Below are 27,094 nucleotides of genomic sequence, written 5' to 3' on the forward strand. Positions count from 1 at the left end.
AATTATGGAGGCTGAGAAGTCCCATGATGTGCTGTCTATAAGCTGGAGACTAGGAAAGCCAGTGGTGTAATTTGAAGACTGGAGAACCAATAATGTAGACTTCAGTCAGCATCTGAAGGCCTAAGAACCAAGAGTGCTGAAGACAGAGATGGATGCCCCAGCTCAAGCATTCAGGCAGAGAGATAGCACAAACTATCCCTTTCTACACCTTTTCACTCTGTTTTGGCCATCAACAGGTTGGATGATGCCTATCCACATTGTGGGAGAACAATCCTTTTTGCTCATTCTACCAATTCAAACACGAGTCTCTTCCAGAAATGCCCTCACAGACATGCCCAGATACAATACTTAACCAGATATCTGGCATTTCATGATCCAGTCTAGTTGACACATAAAATTAACTACCACAGTCAGGTAGATCACCATCTGGTTGTTTCTCTAAACTATTAGATAAGCTTTTGATCAATGCTGAATAACAGATGTTTTAGGATTGCATTATCTGAAGGATACTCAAAATATGAATCATCTGGATTGCTGATTTAAAAAATAATGTTAGATCTAGGAATTGATATTCTGTACACACACGTGTGTGAATGCACAAGCTCTTCTCTGTGCATGAGAGCAAGCCTAGTCCTTTGTAAGGTCATGGGAGTGAGTGGAGACTACAGTGATATTTGTGGAGAGAGCCAATAATACTTCCCAGAGGATTTGGAATCTTATGAAGGGTTTGTTCAAACTCTGCCATGCAGCATTTTCAAACAGTGGTTGGAAAATAGCTGTTCCCATCTAAAAGAAGTGTCTCTGGGTCTCTTCTAATTGTCTCATCTCTTGTAATTGTGCCCTGATCAACTGTCCATACTGCGTTAACTACACAAATGTGCCCTGGTTAAATGGTGACCTCTGCATCAACAGTTCTGCCTAGTACCACAGGGAGAACACAAATAGGATAAAACTGGGAGCTCCAATTCCAACAAATCTCCAATGATTATTCTCTGCAGAAGCATTTAAATTAGAATTTGGTTCCATTTAACTCAGCATTCTACTTGTAGATTAAGACATTTCCCTTCAGACAGCACAGCAGGCTAAGTGGTATGAACCCACTTCAATTAATTGCACCTTATGAAATCTTTGTTGCAATCCAGACTACCGTCAACTTCTGGGATTGGCTAGTATTTATTGAGACCTCACACCCCATTCAAATTCATCTAAGTACTCATGTTTATCTTTACTGTATTCCTTGGTTCACGACTTATCCTCTGAGGTAATTTTAGAAGCAAAGTTAAGAAACACTCTAGTAACTTAGGAAGAATTGATGCAAGTGAAAAAAAATTATATGTTTTATTCTCCCCACTGTTGCTCTCTGTCTTTCTCTTTTTCTGATCAGAATGAGCTGAGTTGGCCCAAAGAAGTAAAACTGAATTTCCTGCAGTGACATCCCTTCAAGTACTCGTTGAACTATTAACTCTCTTTTTTGATTGAAAAAGATTGTGTTGGGTAAAAATCTGATCTGGGGAATAAGTAAGTGGAAGGAAAGCCCCAAATCTTTTTTATTTTTATTTTTATTTTTGGCGAGTGTTTAAGTGAGGCTGGAGAGAGCCTTGAGAATCATAAAGCACTTTAGTAGAATAGCTTGAACTGGCATCACTTCTATTTCAGGGTTTAAATAAAAAATTTTTGTATCAAACATACAGAAAATCATCTTCCAATGCCTTATTCAGCAGTCACAGAGGAGGCACTCATTAAATGTGTGAAGATCCAAGAAAATGAATCAAATCAATAGTCAATAGCACTTCATCATACTGTGTGACATGCTGGACTTCTGAAAGGCAAAGCAATGCTTGAACTCTTTGGCTTCTAGGGGCTTTTTGTAGCTCTCATCTCCAAATTTGAACTTATGGCTTAGAGACTTAAGCAAAAGGAAAAGACATATATTCATATGAAAATTCTAGATTCATTCATTCATTATAGATAGGCATATACTGGTGGATAGCAATAAATGAAAGAAGACGTCTGTTGTCTCACCACAGCTGGGATCTACCCCTGAGTTTTGTATTTATCACAGGATATGGAGGGGGCGTCCACTCCTAGGTTAGGAATGAAGAGTGTGAACTTCCTTTTCACACATTTAATATTACTGATTTGACTGGAGGGCATAGAAAATGGGTGTCATGAGTGTGCACTGAGGAACCACTTTTCCTGAAAATAACTCCACATTGTCCTGATATAGTTATTCCCTGATATCTCCATCATCGTGTTCACTTTTTACAGAATTTATGGACCTGGTCATCTCAGCTATTTTTATGTTGCGTATGACAATCAGATAGGTGAGAAAAGGATGTCACTTTACTTGCCTTGAATCCACTGAAATCTCTCAGACCTGTAATTCAGGCTCATGAAAAAGGCAGTCGCTATCATTGTTGGGGCCTCCTCTGTGCCCCAGATTCATAAAAAGTTTACTTGCTTTATATAGACAGCACCAAATCATCAGAAGGAATCATGTCATGGCAGATTTTAGGTCCACACTGTTTAATTAGGGAAGCCCAAGGCCTTAGGCTACCTAATTCTTTCAGGTAAAACATCTTGGCTCATGTGGGACTGGGCTGGAGCCTGAGCTGAGTGTTATTTGTGGAGGTTGGAGGTCCTCTACTTGCTTGGGCAATCATACTCCCCAAGATCTTTTCACCACCCAAGAGTGCTGCATGCAGGGCCTGATGCCCAGGGCTAAGACAACTGCCTCTTTGTGGTATCATCGCTTCCAGGAGTGAGACTGAGGGAAGGAATGATGGACCTTGACGTCCAGGACTAAGAAAACAGCAGAATTGTCTTAGGTTAGTTTTCCTCACAAGCAGACCCTGAGTCACGTACTTGGGTCCAACTGAGTTATCAAAGGAAGCACTCTCAGGATCAACCAGTAAGAGAGTTGGGGAAGCAAGATAAGAATGGGGATGGAATCAAGCAACAGTGTTTTCAACTGAACTCCCAAACTCAACCTGATCTCCTGTGGCTCTGAGGAGTGTAATTTACACTTCCAGGAACAACACTATTTGGACTTGTAAACTTCCATACCCATTGGTCATTGCTTACAGGCAACCCTGGGGTGGGTATGGGGGGATAAAAATCTCCTAGGTATTTTTCAGCTCATAGGAAGTGCACATATGAAGTGCAGGGTGGTGGCTACGCCAAAGGGCAGTCCTCTGAAGGTTGCAAGTGCCAGCTGTCAGCTGCAAAGCACTCATGTTGAAGTTGAGGAATGGGTGCCTTAAGCTGGCAAAAGAATCTGGGAGACTTGGGTGTTCACTACAGAGCCATCCCAAAGCCATCACATATGCTTCTGTAAAGTGGCATGACAGTGAACCACCTCATACAGTTGCCAGGAGGAAAAAAGAAAACAAAAATAAGGAAGGTCTTTCTTTAAATATTTAATATCCCAGAGAAATGCACCTTTGATTACTATATATTTTTTTCATGCAATAGCATGTAAGGGCATGCTAAACCTAGTATGTTTCCTCTCCAGGATGAGTCCTGAAAGTAGCAGGGCAATGTGTTATTTATTATTAATCGAAGAAGATTTCACTTAGTGAAGCAGGACCTTGATGCTCCTTTAGGCCAGAAATGCAAATATTTTAAATTGTCATTTGGCTTTGCACCAATAAACCCATCCCACTGAAGATAAATGAAACATTTAATAAAAACCCAAATAGGAAAGTATCATAAATCTGTTCAATGGAGAGATACAAAGGTTTCTGAAAAGAGAATGAATAGGGGAGAAAAAAAAAGATCATTTTGAAATCTGACCCTAGGGAGGAGCTCTGATGAGGTGCAGATGGCCTATCTACCCACCAGATAGATGTCTAAACTGGGAAAGCAAGTCTTAGAATTCACTTCAAAAGCATCATGAGAGAGAGTGTGGCTTTGGGAAGTACAGAAAATAAATGAGAGATAAGAGAGAATAATACTCAGTGGTTGTTGGATATAGGATGCAATTTGAAGGCTTTATTGTGCAGGATTAAAAGATATGAATGTATAGACACTGTGGTTGGCACCCAGAAGTCTGATCAACACCTTGGAATGAGGCATGGAAGCCCATCATGGGTAGACATTACCAGGAGCCCAGAAAATGGACTGGAATATTGCATTATGTTTGAATAGGCCCAACAATGGGCCTTTATATTTCTCTGTGGGGTTTTCTTTAAGATGTATTTGGGAAATTGGCATTTAAAGGCAGTTGGGTGCTTTGTGAATGAAGGCAAGTAAGGGAAAAGGAAACTGTGCTATTTCAATTACTTCTCAGAACCAGCCCACCCAGGTAAGTGTTATCCTGTTTTATAGATGAGAAAAGCCATGCTTGTAGAGATTATGTAATTTTTTCAGACCCTAGTTCATTAAGTGGAAGAATGAATAGATTTCCCCCTTTATCCTTTCCACCCACCAACAAATATTTATTGAATCCTTACTATGTGCTTGCTGTGGACACTGGGGGAACCAAATGATTATCTGAACCCATATCTATCTGATCCTGAAGGCCATTCTTTTTCCATCAGAGTCTAGTGAGTAAGTGTATTAAAATAATGTTATAGAAAATTATATTACTCTATGATTATGCAAGATATTAAAGAGATTTGTACAGGGTGGTAAGACTATGGGAACACATAAAAATAGGCATGAAAGACTGAATAATGCTAGATTTAGATACTTGGCAGGGAAGACCCAAGCCACTTTTCTTAATATATACTTAAAAACTCCAGAAACAACAAAAATAACAAACTTTTAGGGTCACATTTTCTGATTATAAAACTTTGGAAAAAATTATAAAGAAGTAAAATTTATTTGTAATGTTATAAACCAAAGATAATAACTGTAATTATTTTAAAGTATGTTCTAGTTTCCCCCTCCAGTCCTTGGCTGCTTCATATTTATCTGGCTTTGAAATTTTTGAATCTGTAGGTTGATGTCTTTCATCAGTATGGGAAAATTTTTAGCTATTATTTATTTGCATATTATTTGTACTCCATTTTCACTCCCTTCTCTTTCTTGGATACTAATTATATTTATTTTTTAACCTCCTCACTGTATCCCCTGTGTCCCTTATTTTTTTTCCCATACATTTTAAATCTTTTTGTCTCTTTTTGCTTCATTCTGAGTTTTTTAAAGCCATCTTTTAGTTTATTAATATTCTTCAGTGGTATCTGATTTGCTATTAAACTTACCTACTGAGCTTTAAATTCCTGCCATTATACTTCTCAATTTCATATTTTTCCTTCGTTTTTTTTTTAAGGTTTCCAGTCTTTTGCTCAATCTTATCTTTTATTTCTTTGAACATATTCAGCATAGTTATTTTTAAGTAGTATCAGATAACATTATCTGTATTCTTTACAAATGTGTTTCTATTGTCTGTATTTCTCTTGATTTTCAGTCTTGCCTTCTGTCTTAGTCATTTTGGGCTGCTACAAGAGAATACCGTAGACTGGGTGACTTAAACAACAAACATTTATTTCTCACAGTTCTGGAGGCTGGGAAGTCCAAGATCAAGGTGCCAGAAGATTCGTTGTCTGGTGAGGGCTTGCTTCAACTTCTTACTGTATTCTCATGTGTCAGAAGGAGGGTGGGAGAGCTCTCCAGGTTCTTTTTTAATAAGGGCACTAATCTTATTCTTGAGGGCTCCACCCTCATGACCTAATCTACTCCCAAAGGCCCAACATCTTAATACCATGATATTGGAGATTCAGAATGTTGAGGGGGACACACCCATTCAGTACATTGTACCTTTTATTGAATCCAATTCAGAAGCATCACTTGGCTCTATCCTGATGACATTCCATAAGCAATAACTTAAAACCAAATAATGATTCTGATAGTTCTTCATCCTAAGATCTCATCAAGTTAAATTTGCACCATTGATTTAATTATAGCTTTTCTGGGTTTGTGAGGAAGAAAATACTACATGAAAAGTACACATCACATGTACTCTGATTTAAGAAATGCCAGATTATAAAAGAATACACATCTAAGCATTATGGAAATATAGCTATATTCCTTGGGCAGAGTTATTTGTATGTCCTGATTCAGTTCTCTTTAAGTCTTCTTTCAAAGCTTGCTCAGTAAAAAAACAAAGGATCTAAATTGTTCTAAATCTCTGTTACTTTCAAGGACTCAAAAACACTCTAAATTTTCTGCTACTTAAATCCATGTTAAATATAGTAGGGGTGTGAGCTATTAGAACCCTGCATTTGGAAAGTAATGGGGTGGGAGCCTACTGGACCATGAAAGCACTTCCTTCCAAGGGCAGAAAAACCCAACTATCAGGCTTACCTGTCAAAGCCAACAATAGAAAGTATTTCTTATCCTCTGCTGCAGCAGATGTGGTTAGAGTATAGTTCATTTTCCCTCAGTATTCCAAGACTGGTCTTAAATATCACTCAGTTTTTCTTGGTCATGAGCTCTGTCTAGCAATGGTCAAAATCGATGGGGAGCTCCACTTAAATTACACAAATTGTAGCCCTTTAAGTAGGCGAATTGGCTACAGATTCACATGCCTGCTAGAACCAGTTAGCCCTTAGAGGTTGTGAAGAATAGGGCTTCCTGTTAAGCAAAGACACTTTTCAACTCCAGTTGATTATTGCTATGTGGGAATACAGGCCCAGAGTTTCAGATTTGAATTATGTTAGAAATAAGTAATACAGATTTTTAAATGAAATCTCCCAATGTTTATGTCTGCAACGAGTTCCATTTTATAAAACTTTCAGGCATAACATATTACATTTTTGATACGATTTTAGTCTGTGAGCCCCAGTGGGTGCTTTGTAAGCTCAATTTTCAGAATAAATGAGTCTGCGCTATTAGAAACTAGCACCATCAGTGAAGCAACATGAATTGCTTTATCTGCCTTTTCCTCCCATATCATGGAGGCATTTCTGAAAATATAAGCACTGGAGTTTTCTAAGTCCACTTGAAGCATCAAGAAACACCCTTTTTATACCATCATAGTAGTTTTAAACAGCTTCCTCAGTGGGGTCCCTTTTTTATACTTATTAATAAAATGGGGTTTTGGATTTATCTGCCAGAAAAATTGCTGATATTACGTAGTTCAAAAGCATACAGAGTATCATTGAGATCAACTTCCATATAGTCTATGGACAGTCTTAGAGTAGACAAACCAGTGATTTGGCTATTTGTTGCAGCCTTACCAGGTTGTACATAGGAAAGTTAGTTATTTTAAATTCACAAATAATTCAGAGGTATTATCTGAATGGAGATTTTTTTTTTTTTTCCTGGAGGCAAGCAAGTAAGTTGCTTGGAAGGTAATTGGGACAGTTACAGGAAAGAAAGCCTATCAAATGCATGATTGTTGGAGCCAAGATGGCTGATTAGAAGCAGCTCTGGTCTGCGGCTCCCATTGAGAAAAATGAAAACGGCGAGTGAATCCTGCACCTTCAGCTGAGGTATCTAGGTTCTCTCATTGAGACTGACTAGGTGGTTGGCATGACCCATGGAGAGTGAGGAAAAGCAGGGTGGATCAATGGCCCACCTAGGAGCCACATGGGATAAGGCAAACTCCCACCCCAGCCAAAGGAGGTGGGTGAGTGATTGTGCTACCCTGCCAGGAAAACTATACTTTTGCCATGGATCTGTGTAACCCACGGATCAGGAGAGCCCCTCATTAGTCCACATCACCAGGGCCTTGGGTCTCAAGCACAGAGCTAGGCAGTTTCTCAGAGGCTGCTTGGGTTGTGACCAGTGGCAGCAGCTGGACACTGCCTAAGATGACCAAGTTCCCAGGGGGAGGGGAGGCAGCCATCACTGTGGTTTCAGTTGGCCATTTTTCCCTGTTGGTCTATAAAGATTGGGCAGTTTGGACTGAAAAGAATTCCTCACAGCGCAGCACAGTGGTTGTGGCAGATTATGGCCAGACTGCTTCTTTAGGTGGGATCTGGATCCATTCCTCCTCAGCGGGTGGGGCCTCCCTGCAGGAATTCCAGCAACTCCAGCCAGAGTTTTATGGGCAGAGCCCCAATCTTCCTGGGAAAGAGCCCCTGCAGGGAGGCGGTCATGATTTCCTGTTCAACAGACTTAGTCTTTCCTGCTTGCTGGCTCTGAGGTGGCCAGTAGTCCAGATGAGTGGGATTCCCCCCATTGCAGTGTGCCTGCTCTACCAAAGGGCAGCCAGAGTGCTTCATTAAGCAGGTCCCTGATCCTGTGCCTCCTGACTGGGTAGGACCTGCCAACAGGGGTTGCCAGACACCTCAGACAGGAGAGTTCTGGCTGGCATCAGGTTGTTGCCCCTATGGGACAGAGCTCCTGGAGGAAGAAGCAGGCAGCCATCTTTGCTGTTCTGCAGCCTCTACTGGTGATACCTCCAGGTGCGGGAGGGACCCAGGTGAATAGAGTCTGGAGTGGGCCTCCAGCAAACTGCAGCAGCCCTGCAGAAGAGGGGCCTGGCTGTTAAAAGAAAACAGAAAGCAACAACAACATCAACAAAAAAGACCCCACAAAAATCCCACCCAAAGGTCAGCAGCCTAAAGATTGAAGGTAGATAAAGCCATGAAGATGAGAAAAAAATCAATGCAAAAGTGCTAAAAATTAAAAAAAAGCCAGAGTGTCTCTTCTCTTCCAAATGATTGCAATACCTCTCCAGAAAAGGCACAGAACTGGACTGAGGCTGAGATGGATGAATTGACAGAAGTAGGCTTCAAAAGGTGGGTAATAATAAACTTGTTGAGCTAAAGGAGTATGTTCTAACCCAATGCAAAGAAGCTAAGAATTATGATAAAACACTACAGGAGCTGTTAACCAGAATAACCATTTTAGAGAGGAACATAAATGACCTTACGGAGCTGAAAACCCAACACAGGAACTTCACAATGCAACCACCAGTATCAATAGCTGAAGAGACCCAGTGGAGGAGAGAATCTCAGAACATGAAAACTATCCTGCTGCAATAAGACAGGCAGACAAGATTAGAGAAGAAAAAAAAATGAAAAGGAACAAACCAACCTCCAAGAACTATGGGATGATATAAAAAGACCAAACCTGCAACTGATTGGGGTACCTGAAAGAGACAGGGAGAATGGAACCACACTAGAAAACATACTTCAGGATGTCATCTAGGAGAACTTCCCCAACCTAGAAAAACAGGCCAACATTCAAATTCAGGAAATCCAGAGAACCCCAGCAAGATTCTCCAAAAGGAGATCAACCCCAGGACACATAATCAGATTTCCCAAGGTTGAAATGAAGGAAAAAATGTTAAGGGAAGCCAGCGAGAAAGGCAAGGTCACCTACAAAGGGAAGTCCATCAGTGTAACAGTGGATCTCTCAGCAGAAATCTACAAGCCAAAAGAGACTGGGAAGCAATATTTAACATTCTTAAAGAAAATAATTTCCAACCCAGGATTTTGTATCTGGCCAAACTAAACTTCATAAGCAAAGGAGAAATAAAATCCTTTTCAGACAAGCAAATGCTGGGGGAATTTGTCACCACCAGTGCTCCCTCCTGAAGGAAGCACTGAATAGGGAAAGAAACACTGTTACCAGCCACTACAAAAACACACTGAAGTACATAGACCAATGACACTATGAAACAACTACATTAACAAGTCTGCAAAATAACTAGCCAGCAACACGATGGCAGGATAAAATGTACACATAACAATATTAACCTTAAATGTAAATAGGATAAATGCCCCAATTAAAAGACACAGAATGGCAAGCTGGATAAAGGTCAAGACCAATTGGTGTGCTGTATTCAAGAGACCCATCTCACATGCAAAGACACACATAGGCTCAAAATAAAGGGATGGAGGAATATTTACCAAGCAAATAGAAAGTAGAAAAAAGCAGGGGCTGCAATCCTAGTTTCTAGCAAAACAGACTTTAAACCAACAAAATCAAAAAAGATAAAGGCATTTCATAATCATAAAGGGTTCAATTAAACAAGAAAAGCTAACTATCCTAAACATATATGCACCCAATACAGGAGCACCCAGACTCATAAAACAAGTCCTTACAGATCTAAAAAGATACTTAGACTCCCATACACAAATAGTTGGAGACTTTAACACCCCATTGGCAATATTAGACAGATCATCAAGACAGAAAATTAACAAAGATATTCAGGACTTGAACTCTGCTCTGGATCAAGTGAACCTGATAGATATCTACAGAACTCTCCACCCAAAAACAAAAGAATAAACATTCTTCTTGGCATGACATAGCACTTATTCTAAAACTGATCACATAATTGGAAGTAAAACAATTCTCAGCAAATGCAAAAGGTCTGAAATCATAACAAACAGTCTCTCAGAGCACAGCACAATTAAAGTAGACCTCAAGATTAAGAAACTCACTCAACCACACAATTATATGGAAATTGAACAACCAGCTCCTGATTGACTCCTGGGTAAATAATGAAATTAAGGCAGGAATCAAGAAGTTTTTTGAAACTAATGAGAACAAAGATACAACATATCAGAATCACGGGGATGCAGCTAAAGCAATGTTAAGAGAGAAATTTATAGCACTAAATGCCCACATCAAAAAGCTACAAAGATCTCAAATTGATATCCTAACATCACAACTAAAAGAACTAGAGAACCAAGAATAAACAAACCCCAAAGCTAGCAGAAGACAAAAAATAACCAAGATCAGAGCAGAACTGAAGGAGATAGAGACACACACAAAAACCCTTCAAAAAAATCAACAAATCTAGGAGATGGTTTTTTGGGAAAAAAAAAAAAAAAGAATAAAACAGATAGTTAGCTAGATTAATAAAGAAGGAAAGAGAGAATAGTTAAAGAATCAAATAGACACAATGTAAAATGGTAAAGGGGATATCACCACTAACCCCACAGAAATACAAACAAACATCAGAGAATACTATGAACACCTCTATGCAAATAAACTAGAAGATCTAGAATAAATGGATAAATTTTTGGACATAAACACCCTCCCAGGACTGAACCAGGAAGAATCCAAATCCCTGAATAGACCAATTAGTAGTTCTGAAATTGAGGCAGTAATAAATAGCCTGCCTATCAACCAAAAAAAGCCCAGGACCAGATAGATTTATAGCTGAATTTTACCAGAGGTACAAAGAGGAGCTGGTACCATTTCTTCTGAAACTATTCAAAACAATGGAAAAGGAGGACTTCTCCCTGACTTATTTTATGAGGCCAGCATCATCCTGAAAACAAAACCTGGCAGAAATGCAACAAAAAAACAAAACTTCAGTCCAATATCCCTGATAAACATCAATGCAAAAATCCTCAATAAAATACTGGCAAGCCAAATCCAGCAGCGCATCAAAAAGCTTATCCACTACGATCAAGTTGGCTTCATCCTCAGGATGCAAGGCTGGTTCAACATAGCAAATAAATAAACATAATTCATCACATAAACAGAACTAAAGACAAAAAACACATGATTATCTAAATAAGCACAGAAAAGGCATTTGATAAAATTCGACATCCCTTCCTGTTAAAAATTCTCAATAAACTAGGTGTTGAAGGAACATACCTCAAAATAAGAGCCATTTATGACAAACCCACAGCCAATATCATACTGAATGGGCAAAAGCTATAAGCATTCCCATTGAAAACTGGTACAAGACAAAAATGCCCTTTCTCACCACTCCTATTCAACATAGTACTGGAAGTTCTGACCAGGGAAATCAGGCAAGAAAAATAAATAAAGCATATTCAGACAGGAAGAGAGGAAGTTGAATTGTCTTTGTGAATGGCATAATCTTATATCTAGAAAACTCCATTATCTCAGCCCAAAACCTTCTTAAGCTGATAAGCAACTTCAGCAAAGTCTCAGGATACAAAATCAATGTGCAAAAATCACAACCATTCCTATACACCAACAGATAAGCAGAGAGTCAAATCATTCCTATACAACAACAGATAAGCAGAGAGTCAAATCATGAATGAGCTCCCATTCACAATTGTCACAAAGAGAATAAAATACCTGGGAATACAGCTAACAAGGTAAGTGAAGGACCTCTTCAAGGAACTACAAATCACTGCTTAAGGAAATCAGAGAGGACACAAACACATGGAAAAATATTCTATGCTCATGAATAGGAAAAATCAATATTGTGAAAATGGCCATACTGCCCAAAGTAATTTATAGACTCATTGCTATTCCCATTAAACTGCCATTGGCATTCTTCATAGAATTAAACGAAACTACTTTAAAATTCACAAGGAACCAAAAAAAGAGCCCATATAGTCAAGACAATCCTAAGCAAAAAGAATGAAGCTGGAGGCATCACACTAACTGACTTCAAACCATACAAGGCTACAGTAACCAAAACAGCATGGTACTGATACAAAGACAGACACATAGAACAATGGAACATAACAGAGACCTCAGAAATAAGAACACACATCTACAATCATCTGATCTTCGACAAACCTGACAAAAACAAGTAATGAGGAAAAGATTCCCTGTTTAATAAATGGTGCTGGGAGAACTGGCTAGCCATATGCAGAAAATTGAAACTGGACCCTTTCCTTACACTTTATACAAAAATTAACTCAAGATGGAATAATGACTCAAATGTAAAACCCAAAACTATAGGGGCTGGGTGCGGTGGCTCATGCCTGTAATCCCAGCACTTTGGGAGGCCGAGGCGGGTGGATCAAGAGGTCAAGAGATCGAGACCATCCTGGTCAACATGGTAAAACCCCATCTCTACTAAAAATACAAAAAATTAGCTGGGTATGGTGGCACATGCCTGTAATCCCAGCTACTCAGGAGACTGAGGCAAGAGAATTGCCTGAATCCAGGAGGCGGAGGTTGCGGTGAGCCGAGATTGTGCCATTGCACTCCAGCCTGGGTAACAAGAGCGAAACTCCGTCTCAAAAAAACAAACAAACAAACAAAAAACCCAAAACTATAAAAACCCTAAAAGAAAATCTAGGGAATACCACATAGACCAAAGGCACAGGCAGAGATTTCATGACAAAAATGTAAAAAGCAATTGCAACAAAACCAAAAATTGACAAATTGGATCTAATTAAATGAAAGAGCTTTTGCACAGCAAAAGAAACTATCATCAGAACAAACACACAACCTACAGAATGGGAGAAAATTTTTGCAACCTATTCATCTGACAGAAGTCTAATATTCAGAGTCTACAAGGAAATTAAACAATTCTACAAGAAAAAAACCCAATCCCATTAAAAAGGGGCCACGGACATAGACACTTCTCAAAAGTACTGGTTTTGTACCAGTACCATGCTGTTTTGGTTGCTATAACCTATAATCTCGTAGTATAATTTGAAGTCAGTTAGCATGATGCCTCCAGCTTTGTTCTTTTTGCTCAGGATTGTCTTGGCTATATGGGCTATTTTTTGGTTCCTTATGAATTTTAGAGACATTTGTGCAGCCAACAAACATATGAAAAAAGCTCAACATCACTGATCATTAGAGAAAAGCAAATAAAAACCACAATGAGATACCATCTCACACCAGTCATAATGGCGAGTATTTAAAAGTCAAGAAACAGCAGATGCTGCAAAGGCTGTGGAGAAATAGGAACACTTTTACAATGTTGGTAAATTTGTTCAAGCACATTGTGGAAAATAGTGTGACAATTCCTCAAAGACCTAGAACCAGAAATACCATTTGACCCAGCAATCCTATTACTGGGTATATACCCAAAGGAATATGAATTATTCTATTATAAAGATACATGCACATGTATGTTCATTGCAGTACTACTCACAATAGCAAAGACATGGAATCAACCCAAATGCCCATCAGTAATAGACTGGATAAAGAAAATATGAAACATAGTACACCATGGAGCACCATGCAGCCATAAAAAGGAACAAGATCATATCCATTGCAGGGACACAGATGAAGCTAGAAGCCATTATCCTTAGCAGACTAATGCAGGAACAGAAAACAAAACACTGCATGTTCTCACTCACAAGTGGGAGCTGAATGACAAGAACACATGGACACAGAGAGAGTAATAACATGCACTGGAGTCTGTCGGTGGTGGGGGTGTGGGGAGAGGGAGAGCATCAGGATAAATAGCTAATGCACGTGGGGCTTAATACCTAGATGATGGGTTGATAGGTGCAGCAAACCACCGTGGCACATGTTTATCTATGTAAGAAACCTGCACGTCCTTCACATGTATCCCAAAACTTAAAAAGAAGGAAAGAAGGAAAAAAAGTATCATTGCATTGCACAGAGACTGTTTTATAGGGATGAGCCTGTGTCTTAGAATAAATGATTTCAGGGAAAACAGGGAATCTATTAGAGGAGGAGAGAGAAAATATGGCAAGGGTCGAAAACTAACTAGCTGATATTATGATCAATGCCCGTGTGACAGGATCAATTGTACCCCAAAGGTCACCATCATGCAATATATTCAGATAACAATTCTGCACATGTACCCACTGAATCTAAAATAAAAGTAAGTTGAAATTATTTATAAAAAAAGAAACTAGGAGTCATTTGTGGTGACTTACACCTGTAATCCCAGCACTTTGGGAGGCCAAGGTGGACAGCTTGACCTTAGGAGTTCAAGACCAACCCGGGCAACATGGTGAAACCCCATCTCTACTAAAAATACAAAAAATAGCTGGTGTGTGCCTGTGGTCCCAGCTACTCAGGAGCCTGAGGTGGGAGGATCACTTGACCCTGGGGAATGGAGGTTGCCATGAGCCGAGATTATGCCACTACACTCCAACCTAAGTGACAGAGTGAGATCATGTCTGAAAAAAAAAAAAAGCAAAGAGAAAAGAAAGTAGGGAGGCTGATAGAGTCTGATAGAGTGATTGGTACCCAAATTAAGTAGTTAAAGTTTGAATTCTATGGGGACTCTGTTTCCTTAGGCAAGTCATATTCAGTACAGTGTCATAATCTATTTGAGAGACACATGTTACCTATATTTGAAAGAAATATGTTACCTATAATTCCAGAATATATCTAAAAATCCTGTTTAGTGCTCAGAAGAGCTGCTGAAGCCATTTCTACTTTAAGTAGCTGTTCAACAGGATTCAAAGAATAGAAATACTTCTGTAATAAATATCAAATACTTAGATGGAAAATTATATTTGTAGAATAAGGAAAATTTATTGTTATCTCTACAATTTTATTGTTCTCTAGTATTTTTTAACTATAGCTTTCAACATATTTTTTCTCTAGTATTTTTTAACTATAGCTTTCAACACTTCAGTACATACATGAAATGAATTTAGATTTTATATTTAATCTCTAGAAAATGAGATCATTTTCTACTCTTATTTCTAAGCAGCTCTACTTTCTGGGTACAATACAAGTAGGAAATGGAATAGTTTTTAATTGCCCAAGCTTTAAAGAATGAAGAAGATAATACAATAACACTGAAAAACAATAATCCTTGTATACCAGTAATAAAATTTAGGTGAGACATTTATTTTATCCAGGGCTGCCTAGCTCCAACAGTTTGAGAAAGAAATGAACAACAAGATGATGTGAAAACCAGATTTAGCATCAAATTTATTCATCTATAGAATGAGATATTTTTCAGTTAAGAATAAATTATGAAAACAAGGGAAAGGCATATCTAATACACGCATTTTCTATTAAAAGAGTTCTTTCAGTAATTCTTTTGAGCACCAGGTCCTATATCATTGTATTTTTAGTTCAATGAAACATGAAAGATTCTATTCTAAGATGGAATAACTCAGACTTTTAACAATTTTCCTTCTCTTTTACTTTCTTTTAGTACTTGAAGAAAGCAACTGCTCAGATCCTGGGGTTCCAGTCAATGGGTACAAGAAAATAACAGGGGGCCCTGGACTTATCAATGGACGCTCAGCTAAAATTGGTACCATCATGTCCTTCTTTTGTAACAACTCCTATGTGCTTAGTGGCAATGAGAAAAGAACTTGCCAGCAGAATGGAGAGTGGTCAGGGAAACAGCCCATCTGCATAAAAGGTAATTTACAATTGTTTCTGAAGTCTATAGACATAGATGAAGTTGCTAGACTTTTTGGTAGCCCCTTTGTATGTTTTTAAGCACCTGGAAAAAATGCCTTTCTCTCTTAAGTTCTTTCTGAAACCATATATAACTCTGAGGTTGGAAACCATCCTAAAAACATTTGCTTCTTTTTTTTTTTTTTTTTTTTTTGGACCACAAGAGGACCTGCTTTCCCTAATCACAACACCTTGAGGCGATCAAGAAGAGGAATATAGTTATCAGAGCAGTTTAGGAAAGATGACAGGGCTAAGTTTAATATATGCAAATCCAAGTATAGAATTAAGGCAATGCTTAAGAATTTACATAGCTCCACTTATCTACTTTCTATGCAATATTAAGCTGATGCAAGAAATAAAAGAAAAAAATAGATGCGTCATCCCTGCCAGCTTATAGAGGGGGAGGATTGAAGATGTTAAACTTGAAGATGTTTAAAAACAAAGAGAGTAAACCCTTGTAGATTCAAGGGATAGTTATAGGATGAGATGAGTGGTGTAAGTTCAGCAAAAGGAGAGATAGATGTTTCTGAAATAGGGACAATTGCATGAATCCAGTAGGACTGCAGCCAGTCTGGAAAGCTGGGGAGGATTTATAGATGTGAAGAGGAGTTGGGTTGGTATTCCAGATGGAAGACAGCGGAAAAGAAAAGAGGTGTAGGCAGAAGTGAAGTCATCATGGTAAACTCAAAGTGAGGCACTCTGGGAATCTAGGAGGTAAACTTAAATATGTAGGTTGGACAGAAAAGTGGAATATCATATAGAGAAATTTGAACCTTCCCCATTGGCAGTGGGGATGCATAGTTTCTCACTGAATTGACTCACTAATTGCTTCAGGTTAACAGCGTCTCTATTTGGGGGCAGGCCACAATGATCTGGCTGTTTATTGGGAAGAAAACATGTCCTTGTCCTAGATTATCCAGATAATTGCCTTAATCCTCCACTTTGCCTTCTGGGTGTTTGTCAACAACCTGAATCATGGGAAAAGGAATGAAAGGGAATGGTTTGTGAAAGGAATAAATCACTTTAGACTTTAGCCAGAAGCGACCTTCACCCCCACCAGCACAAATTCTGATTTTTATTTCATTAAGTATGGGAATGGTGTCACATATGTCCTTGGAGATTTTTGTCCACTCTTCTCTTACAAATTAATACAACCAAAGTTCTCTAAGTTGCTAATTAGATGAATGTTGGCTGCCTGATTGGGAAAGTGAGATGGGAAGGATTCCTTTTCACTGGTGAAGAAAGAGAGACTTCAACAAAATTAAACTGGGCTTTGAATTGCCCTCAAGTGATTGTTAGGGGCCTTAACGGCAGAGAAAGAACACGGAGGAATCAATTTTCCAAGACTTATCTATGGTTGACACTGCTGTCTGGTGTCAAAAGAGAACCTTCTAATTCCCCATGGGGGCTACGTTTTAGAACCTTCACTTTGACTTTTATTCCATTTTCATCAAGTTTGCTAATTCTATTCACGTGAACAGATGATCCTAATCTGATGCCGTTGTCCCAAATCACTCAGGTGGGGCAGCCCTTCAGAGGCATTTGCTCTTCTTAGATTCTTCAGAGGGTACTGCCAATCAAGATGAAAGGCAGCAAGCTCTTTTGTAAAGTGAGATGTTCAAACTTGGCTGATGTGTCTTGCCTCTGAGAGCCTAGGGAATGGGCACTGGGTGTCCAGAAGTGGGGGTCAGGTATGAATCTGAACTGAATGATGTGAACAGTGAATATGAAAAAGGATCGTGCAGCAGTGTCTTTTTTATTTCTAGCCTGCCGAGAACCAAAGATTTCAGACCTGGTGAGAAGGAGAGTTCTTCCAATCCAGGTGCAGTCAAGGTGAGGATGAAACACCTGCACTGTGCCCTAAAGGCTAATGAGTATTTCCCCTTCCATTTCCCTTCCCTACTTGTGTTTGGCTAAAAACAATCTGAGGTTTCTTAGGGACATTTAGTGCTAACTGGTCATGAAAGAATAGGGCTTGTTAGATGGAAGCTTATTAGCCAGCTGCCTTTAGCCAAGAGGTAGCAACTGTTGGAAGATGTACAAATTGCACTAGATCGTGGGAAAGTACATGGCCAGTGGAAAGCAAGACTTTCAGATGATCTTTGAGAAAATGGACTTGAATCCTTGAGTCTTCCTGAGATTACCATGTACTTGTTAGGACAGCTTCTAGGGAGATGACATTTCTGTTAAACACAGCCAGCTATAATTTAGGAAGATATGCTTGGAAGTAACCAATGAGATGAGGTAGGCTGGGGGAGCCCAGGGACTAGAGACAAATGACCAGCCATGTAGAGGGATGTGAGCCCTCTGCTGTGCCCAGCTTTTCTCCTGGGAAGACAAAGGTGGGGTCCACCTGGTGGGGAGGGAGTAGTCCCTTTCTACTCATCTCTTCTACATTCTCCTCCCTCTTCTCTCCAGTCCAGCGACATGGGCCTCCTTGGTTTTCCTCTGTCAGTCCAAGCACAGTTCTGCTTTAGAAAGAACTGTGACTTCTTCTGTCTGGAACCTGCTTCTACAGGATCTCAGTAAGGCTTAATGCCTCACTTCCTTCAGTTCTCTGCTCAGTTTTTGCCTAACAGAGAGACCGTCCCTAACTATCCTTTTAAAGATAGCAATTCTATCTTCACCCTGACTGTCTAGTGGACCTCTTTACCCAGAATTCTCTAGCCTTTACTCTGTTTCTGTTTTTATCTTAGCATCCCTCTCCACCTGTTGTCTTACATATTTTTTAAGGGTTTATTTGTTTAATTTCTGTCTCCCTTGCCCTCTCTAAAATGTGAAAGGTACACGTGCAGGAACATGATATGTTTTGTTCATGCTGAAAGTTCTAGTGCCTAAAACATACCTGCCACATAGTAGGCACTCAGTAAGTATTTATTGAGTGAATGAATTCGATTGACAAACAAAAGTTCAAGACCCAAGTCTGCCTCTGTCTTTAGTGCTAGGTATTCTTGGGCAAGTTCATGGGCAAGTTCCTAAACCTGCTGAGCCTTAGTTTTTTCTTTTGAAAGTATAGCTAATCATAGAAATCTGTCTCTGGGGATTATTTTAAGGAATATATGCAACACTAATAGCTAATATTTGTTGCATGTTTGCTCTATGTCAGTTGCTCTTCTGAGTACTTTGCATGCCTTAGTTCATTTAATCCTCACTAATACCTCTCTGAGGTAGGTATTTTTATTATCACCATTTTATTACAGATTTTATTACCATTTATATTACAGAAGGGTAAACTGAGGCTCAGAGACATTAAGTAACTTGTTCAATGTCACATTGCTAGAAGTGGCAAAGCCAGGATGTAAATTCAGTATCTGGCTTCATGGACTGCTGTCTTATGCACTAGACTTTGAGTCTTATGTAAAGATCCTGGCAAAGCACCTTGGACACGTAATCATCAGACAGTGATTTCTAACCTATTGTTAGAAATAGCAACAGTGAATTCTGGTGACCATAGCCAAGTTCCCTGGAATAGTCATAAGTCAGAATATCCATCAGTCTCTCACCCCTCCTCAGGGCTGTCTCATTCCATTTTTGTCTTTTCCCTTTCAGGGGCAAGGCATTTCCTTGGAAACGGTGGCAGTGAAATTCAAATTCTGCCCTCTTTCCTGATCTGTGTGATTTCCTTGGGCTGGACTCTCCAATAAGTGGGACCAACCTGTTCTTCCCAAAGAGACATGCTGTAGAGCGGCCCCTGCACTATTCAAAAAGACTACTGGGTTTCCTGTTTTTAAAGCAATATTAATGGGAGGTTGGGAGGCAAGGTGCCAGGTTTCTCAAGTAAATGAAAAAGCAAGACCGAAACTTGGTTTTAAGTATCTTTTGGGAAGACAGGCTGCTGAAGTGGAAGGTATTCCTATCTCCAGCAGCCAGCTTTTCACCCAAGAGCCCACTGTGGACCTTGTATGGGCAAGGGAAGAGCTTCTTTGCAAGTTCAAGACCACCCTGAGCTATAGACCTGGTTATAAACATGAGCTAAAGATTTGTTGAATGAAATCAAGAAGATTGGAATATTTGCTCTGGGCCAAGCACTGTATATAAAATAGATTTCTTATGACAATATCATATTGGTGTGGTGGGGATACCAGGGTGGAAATTGTAACTGCTAAGCACTGCCTTGGGTACCAAGTTTCTTTACTGCATGCCTCTGCGCACTTCCTTACCTCTCTGGGCTTGCTTTCTCCATTCATTAAACAGGGATGAAAACATAGATTCCTAAAGGAATTTCAACTTTTCAGTTGATAGTCATTAAGTACCAATAGAAAATGAACACAACCTGCAAGATGTGTGCACATCTTCCCCAAGAATCCCTGAGTGGTCTCTGGGGGCTCCAGCTTCAGGGCTCATTTAATATTCCTTTTTCCTATGCATATACAACGCTTCATATTTCTCCCAATCAATGTGCCCTGAGAGAAAGTTCTATTCTCTGAGGTGTACTAATTACATCTGCTAATTGCTAAATCAAGCTACTGTATCAACACAGTTTAGTTTGAGTCAATTCCGAATATTGCCCCATTATGATAATATTTGGAGAAAAACAATATCTAGATTTCTCTTATTCAAATTAACTCCCTTTTCTGTTTAATGTTGCAATTAATTTCTTTGTGTGTGTGCATGTATAATGTACCTTTGGAAAGCAGCTATTATGCCAGATATTATTCTCTTTGGTTAAAATCTTAAGCAGTTGGAACCATGCCAGTAATAGACATGGATAAATAAAATGAAGATTGAAGTGTGCAAGAGAATTTGCTCAGTGGGAGAGGTGAAGTGTATCTGTGAGAGAGAGGGAGACAGAGAGAGAGAGAGAGGGAGACAAAAAGAGAGAGAGGGAGAGAGAGAAAAGGAGAGAGAGAAAGATAGAGGGAGAGAGAGGGAGACAGAGAGAGAGAGAAACAGAAACAGAGAAACAGAGAGACAGAAACAGAGAGACAGAGAAACAGAGAATAAGATAGCCATTTTTGGATGGGCGGGGTAGCTCACACCTGTAATTCCAGCACTTTGGGAGGCCAAGGCAGGTGGACTGCTTGATTCCAGGAGTTCAAGATCAGTCTGGCCAACATGATGAAAACCCATCTCTACTAAAAGACAAAAATCAGCTGGGCATGGTGTCGCATGTCTGTATTCCCAGTTATTTAGAAGGCTGAGGCATGAGCATTGCTTGAACCCAGGAGGTGGAGGTTGCAATGAGCCAAGATTGCAACACTGCACTCCCTCCTGGGTAACAGAGGGAGACCCTGCCTCAAGAGACAGAGAGAGAGAGAGAAAGCGGGGGGGGGGGTGCGGAGAGAGAGAGAGAGAGAAAGAGAGAGAGATTGATTTATTTTTTTCTGTTTCTGTAACCAAATATCTACATGGGACAAGGCATGAATGCTAAAGAGGCCACAATGACAGTCTCTCACCCTGCTCTTTCTCTGGGCCCATGTGTCCTGACCCAGGGAGACACCATTACACCAGCTTTACTCAGCGGCCTTCAGCAAGCAGAAACTGCAGAGCGCCCCTACCAAGAAGCCAGCCCTTCCCTTTGGCGATCTGCCCACAGGATACCAACATCTGCACACCCAGCTCCAGTATGAGTGCATCTCACCCTTCTACCGCCGCCTGGGCAGCAGCCGGAGGACATGTCTGAGGACTGGGAAGTGGAGTGGGCGAGCACCATCCTGCATCCCTAGTGAGTCAAGGCTCATTCTTGGGCTGGAGCATCATCCATCTTTCACAGCTGCTTGTGAAAAACCATTAACTCTGTTGAAGACTTTTTGGGAAAGCATCTCCAATGCTTTCTCTAGTTTGGTGATATCTGAAATTCCATAGTTTTTTCCCTTTGGCTTTTTTCCTTTGGGTTAACCTTACTACTCAGGAGAAATTGACTCATTAAATCTTAGAGTCCTACTTTCTTGGGTGATTCTATTATATTTACTTGGAGGAAAGGGTCATTAAGTCACAAAGTATGGAAAGGGGTTAAAGGTGCCAGAGGGCCTCAATATATATAATCATGGCTACCCTGTTTAAGCCCCCATTTTTACACTCATCAACCAATGATACCAATTGGGTACTTAAGCAATGAGGTACTAGGCCAAGGACCAGTGATTCAAGCCTGTAATCCCAGCACTTTGGGGGGCCAAGGTGGGTGGGTCATTTGAGGTCAGGAGTTCAAGACCAGCCTGGACAACATGGTCAAACCCTGTCCGTACTGAAAAAAAAAAAAAAAATTAGCAGGGTGTGGTGACACATGCCTGTAAACCCAGCTACTTGGGAGGCTGAGATAGGAGAATCATTTGAACCTTGGAGGCAGAGGTTGCAGTAAGCCAAGATCATGGCACTGCACTCCAGCCTGAATGACAGAGTGAGTCTCTGCTTCAAAAAACAAAAAATATAATGAGGTATTAATTACATCATAAGGTTATGATGATGAATACTGAGATAATATGTGGAAGTATCTGGATTAGGGGCCTGCAGTTACTAAGCTGCCTTCCCCATCCTCTTCATGAAAGGAGAACAGTATGGTTTAGTTCATTGCTGTCATGTCTATAAGGATAGTCATGATATTTTGAGTTAGTTTACATGTTCCATCTCATTCAGTCTCCTCAAGAGCTCTGTGAGACCATTGTTATTGCTCTATCCATTTTACAGGCAAGAAGACAGAAGCTCTAAAGGATTAGAGAACTTACCCAAAGTCCTATTGATAGTTAGTACCTGGGATCAGAACTCAGATGACTGCAAAGCCTCTAATTTTAGCCCTAGCCTTTACAGCCAGCCATGTCAAGGAGGGTTCATTAATATTTAAAGGGAGAAGAAAACCAGGTTACATGGCTTAGTGGTCATCACACCCATAGGGTTCACCTTTCGGATTTGTGCTCTCTGGTTGAGTGACAGATTCTCCTGTGGATGGCAAAGTCTGAATTTATCTTACTAAGCTGGTACTTTCTCCATAGTCTGTGGGAAAATTGAGAATGTTACTGCTCTGAAGACCCAAGGTTTGCGCTGGCCATGGCAGGCGGCCATCTATAGGAGGACCAGCGGGGTGCATGATGGCGGCCTACACAAGGGAGCATGGTTCCTGATCTGCAGCGGTGCCCTGGTGAATGAGCGCACTGTGGTGGTGGCTGCCCACTGTGTTACTGACCTGGGGAAGGTCACCATGATCAAGACAGCAGACCTGAAAGTTGTTTTGGGGAAATTCTACCGGGATGATGACCGGGATGAGAAGACCATCCAGAGCCTGCGGGTAAGAGGGGGCTTATACATGGAAGCTGGGGCTCTGGCTCAAAAAACTCCAAGCATGGGAGAGCAGTGACTATGCCAAGCCCTGTCCCCTTAGCATGTCAGCAGCCAGCCTGGAGCCTGGCACCTAGGAGTATTCGACATTTCACATTGACAGATACTAGACGGGGGCATCTAGAAAGATTGTGGAGTCTTTTTTCCACCTTGATTATTTTATAAACAAGATAGAGGCAAATGTCATCTATCATTTTGGTCATCAAAAGTTAATCACCTAAGAGTAAAATGTACTTCTCCTAGTAACGTATGTCACCTAGTAGTGTATGTCATAAACTGTGACAAATTAAAAATTAGTGAAGTTATTTGTTTAGTGACTGGCTCTGCCTAAAACTGTTAGCTCCATGAATGTTATGATTTGTCACTGTACTGTCACTGCGTGGCACAGTGCCTGGTTCAAAACAGATTATCAATAAATATTTTTTGAAGAAAAAAAGGTTAATCACCTATAACATTTGGGCACTTTCCTAGGTAGGCTTTGAGGACAGAGATGTTTTACCCAAGATATACTCCTAACAAATTTACAATATACGTCTGTCTTTCCCTGCCTCCCTACCTCTCTTTTCACTGACCCATCTGTCTATCCATCCATCTGTCCATCCATCCTCCATCCATCCATTCCTCCATCCATCCATCCATCCCTCCATCCATCCATCCCTTCATCTATCCATACATCCATCTCTCCATCTATCCACCTCCGTGTCCATCTATTGTTGAGCCACCATAATGTGCCATTCACTGTAAGTAGACACAGAAAAGAATAGGACATGTTTTATTTTCTCTGAAAAGTCCACAGTTGAGTGGGAGAGACAGACCAATATATCATGATCAGTGTGACAGAAGAGAAATCCCAAGGCAATGTACTCAAAGGAGATTGAGGTAATAGAACATATACCTAAAAATTTTGCAAGATGTGTGCTCCTAGAGGCTCCCATCAAAAGGCATGACCATCAAGGACTGGGAAAATCAGGAAAGACTTTGTAGAAAAGTCTTGTGGAACATGCTGAGCATAGCTCTATTTGCTGGCTTGAAGGTAAATGAAATGTTTACAGTGGACCAGAGCCTGAAAACTTAGCCTGTGAGGGTTTGTGCCTTGATGGTGCTGACACTTATTTTAAATCATTTTTTTATCTGCAAGCATTGTTTAACATCAAGATATTTCAGATAAAGATTTGGAATTCACTTTCTGGCAAAACTAGAATGCTGGTCCCACTTCGGCATGGAGTGGTTGACTGCAGTGACGTGGCCACTGCCCACCTTGGATGGGTGTGCAGCCTCAACTGCCCATTTCACTTATTTAATCCCCCGTTCCAGACCCTAGGAGGCATTTCAGTTTGCAACCCTGGAAGTAGAGCAGTTGCTTTCCATGATTCCTTGAGCAAAGTGTCTCCAAATAATTGTAGCTGCCTCTTAGACATTTTCTCCAAATAATTTATCCCCAAGGCTTGCCTGTTCCTGTCCACTGTGGAGCTGGCTCCTCACTATCACTGCCCATTCTTTGCATTTGTAGATTTCTGCTATTATTCTGCATCCCAACTACGATCCTATCCTGCTTGACACTGACATCGCCATCCTGAAGCTCCTAGACAAAGCCCGCATCAGCACCCGTGTTCAGCCCATCTGCCTCGCTGCCAGTCGGGACCTCAGCACTTCCTTCCAGGAGTCCCACATCACTGTGGCTGGCTGGAATGTCTTGGCAGACATGAGGAGCCCTGGCTTCAAGAATGACACACTGCGCTCTGGGGTGGTCAGCGTGGTGGACTCGCTGCTGTGTGAGGAGCAGCATGAGGACCATGGCATCCCAGTGAGTGTCACTGATAACATGTTCTGTGCCAGACAGGACCCCACTGCCCCTTCTGATATCTGCACTGCAGAGACAGGTGGCATTGCGGCTGTGTCCTTCCCAGGACAAGCATCCCTTGAGCCACGTTGGCATCTGGTGGGACTTGTCAGCTGGAGCTATGATAAAACATGCAGCCACAGTCTCTCCACTGCCTTCACCAAGGTGCTGCTTTTTAAAGACTGGATTGAAAGAAACATGAAATGAACCAGGCTCACACCCTCCTTGAGAAGCGTTTCTGTGCATCCACCTGTACATGTGTAGTTGCGTGAAGCAGCGGTGCCCTGAAGTGTGATTTTCCCTGTGAACTTGGCTGTGCCAGGGCTTCTGACTTCAGGGACAAAACTCAGTGAAGGGTGAGTAGACCTCCACTGCTCGTAGGCTGATGCTGCCTCCACTACTAGGACAGCCAATTGGAAGATGCCAGGGCTTGCAAGAACTAAGTTTCTTCAAAGAAGACCATATAGAAAACCTCTCCACTCTACTGACCTGGTGGCCTTCCCCACCTTTCAGTGACATGAATGCCATCAGCTTGACCAGGGAAGATCTGGGCTTCATGAGACCCGTTTAGAGGCTCTCAAGTTCTAGAGAGCTGCCTGTGGGACAGCCCAGGGCAGCAGAGCCTGGATGTGGTACCTGTTTTTGTGTACATGGCCACAGTACAGTCTGGTCCTTTTCCTTCCCCATCTCTTGTACACATTTTAATAAAACAAGGGTTGGCTTCTGACCTACAAAACAAATGTGCTACACTCTTATTTCTTCATGCTGTTTCTAGGAGCTACATGTATCAGGGCTGATGGCTTGGTGATAGCCCTTTAAAATAGTGCCAAGAGCTGTCATTCCCAAATAGTGTGTTTGACAAAGTCAATGCCATCTTTTTAATATCAGCTCTTAGAGCTTGGTGGGTCATGGGCCAAGGGAGGAGGGACATTGGTACCCTCCCATAAGGCACAAATAGAGAGAAATACCAGAGATTAGATAATTTCTAGGGTTGCCTCTGCTTCTCATCTTCTAGATCCAGCACAGAGTCCTGCTTTGAACCTCCATAAATCTTCATAGAATGCTTTTATAGCATCTGAATTGGAGTCATGTATTTACTCACACTAGTTTTAGAAATGCCAAGAAACTGTATCTTCACTGTTGTCTATAACTTACGTGATTTTTCTCTCAAGTCTCACCCTCACATCCCACTGGATAGTGAAGGAAAGAAAATGAATTCAGTCTAGTCAGACACCTTAAGTAATCCTGGCACTGACCCTCCTTTTGGGGTGACTTACTCTTTCAGCCTTTCTCCCCTGCCGTCCTCACCAGTTCTCTTCACTAGGCTGGTGCTTTAGAGGCTTACCTGCCTTCAAGCATTGGGATGAGAATGGGGATCCCTAAGTTCCTGCTGGTTCTTGGGTAGTGTGTGGTGGGTCTCTTTTTGTTGGCATTTAATGCTAGAGTCTGTCACTAGTGTAACTTGTGCCGTGTTCTCTATTTCACGGGGCCCAGCACTCCTTCCTGCAGACTCGGCTCCTCAGCTCCTGCTGGAACTGGTGCTCCTGGCATCTGGTGGTGATTCCTATTTGACCCTGGTCAGGGTCGCTCAGCCTCATGGCCACAGTGACAGCCTTCTCTGGCAACTGCCCAGCCAGACTCTCAACAACCTCCTCTTCCTCCTTTGGGGAATTGGGGGGAACTTTTTGGTCTTTTCCATACCACATGAGAGCTGAGAGCCCAGGCTTGTTACAGAACATCCTGGGAGACATTTGCCTCCTGTAGACCCAAACAGGAACTCCCCCGTTCCCTTCATCTGTCTCAGAAAACTCAAGGACTTTAGCCCAAGACAGGAGGTGAGGATTTTATTTGTTTCCCAACCTGTCTCTCGCCATGTCTGGGTCTTGACAAAATCCCTTAAGCCAGAAGAGAATTTCTTCTACTTTCTGTTTTTGTCAGCCTTTCCTGGGGCTTTCCATAAGTCACATCTTCCTCCTTTCATTCAACCCTCCATGCCCATCCTCCTTG

General features: G+C 41.0%; 1 protein-coding gene across 3 annotated transcripts in view; it reads left to right on the forward strand.

Annotated features, from left to right (window-relative positions):
- Nucleotides 1–25,823, forward strand: part of PAMR1 (peptidase domain containing associated with muscle regeneration 1) — a 96,973-nt gene extending 71,150 nt beyond the window's left edge. Inside the window, exons 7-12 of one of the 3 annotated variants that reach the window (XM_012452353.2) lie at nucleotides 5,502–5,552; nucleotides 15,728–15,940; nucleotides 17,745–17,811; nucleotides 21,411–21,643; nucleotides 22,905–23,197; nucleotides 24,758–25,823. In XM_012452353.2, coding sequence (XP_012307776.2) covers nucleotides 5,502–5,552; nucleotides 15,728–15,940; nucleotides 17,745–17,811; nucleotides 21,411–21,643; nucleotides 22,905–23,197; nucleotides 24,758–25,294 — 1,394 coding nt within the window. In that variant the 3' untranslated portion in view covers nucleotides 25,295–25,823. The remainder of the gene's footprint in view (nucleotides 1–5,501; nucleotides 5,553–15,727; nucleotides 15,941–17,744; nucleotides 17,812–21,410; nucleotides 21,644–22,904; nucleotides 23,198–24,757) is intronic. The other 2 variants (XM_064365535.1, XM_012452351.2) reach the window with 2 other exon arrangements.
- The last annotated feature ends 1,271 nt before the right edge of the window (nucleotides 25,824–27,094 follow it).

This window comes from Aotus nancymaae, unplaced genomic scaffold (genome assembly GCF_030222135.1).
Source record: "Aotus nancymaae isolate 86718 unplaced genomic scaffold, 86718_ANA_hifiasm-v0.15.2.pri h1tg000059l, whole genome shotgun sequence".
NCBI lineage: Eukaryota > Metazoa > Chordata > Mammalia > Primates > Aotidae > Aotus > Aotus nancymaae.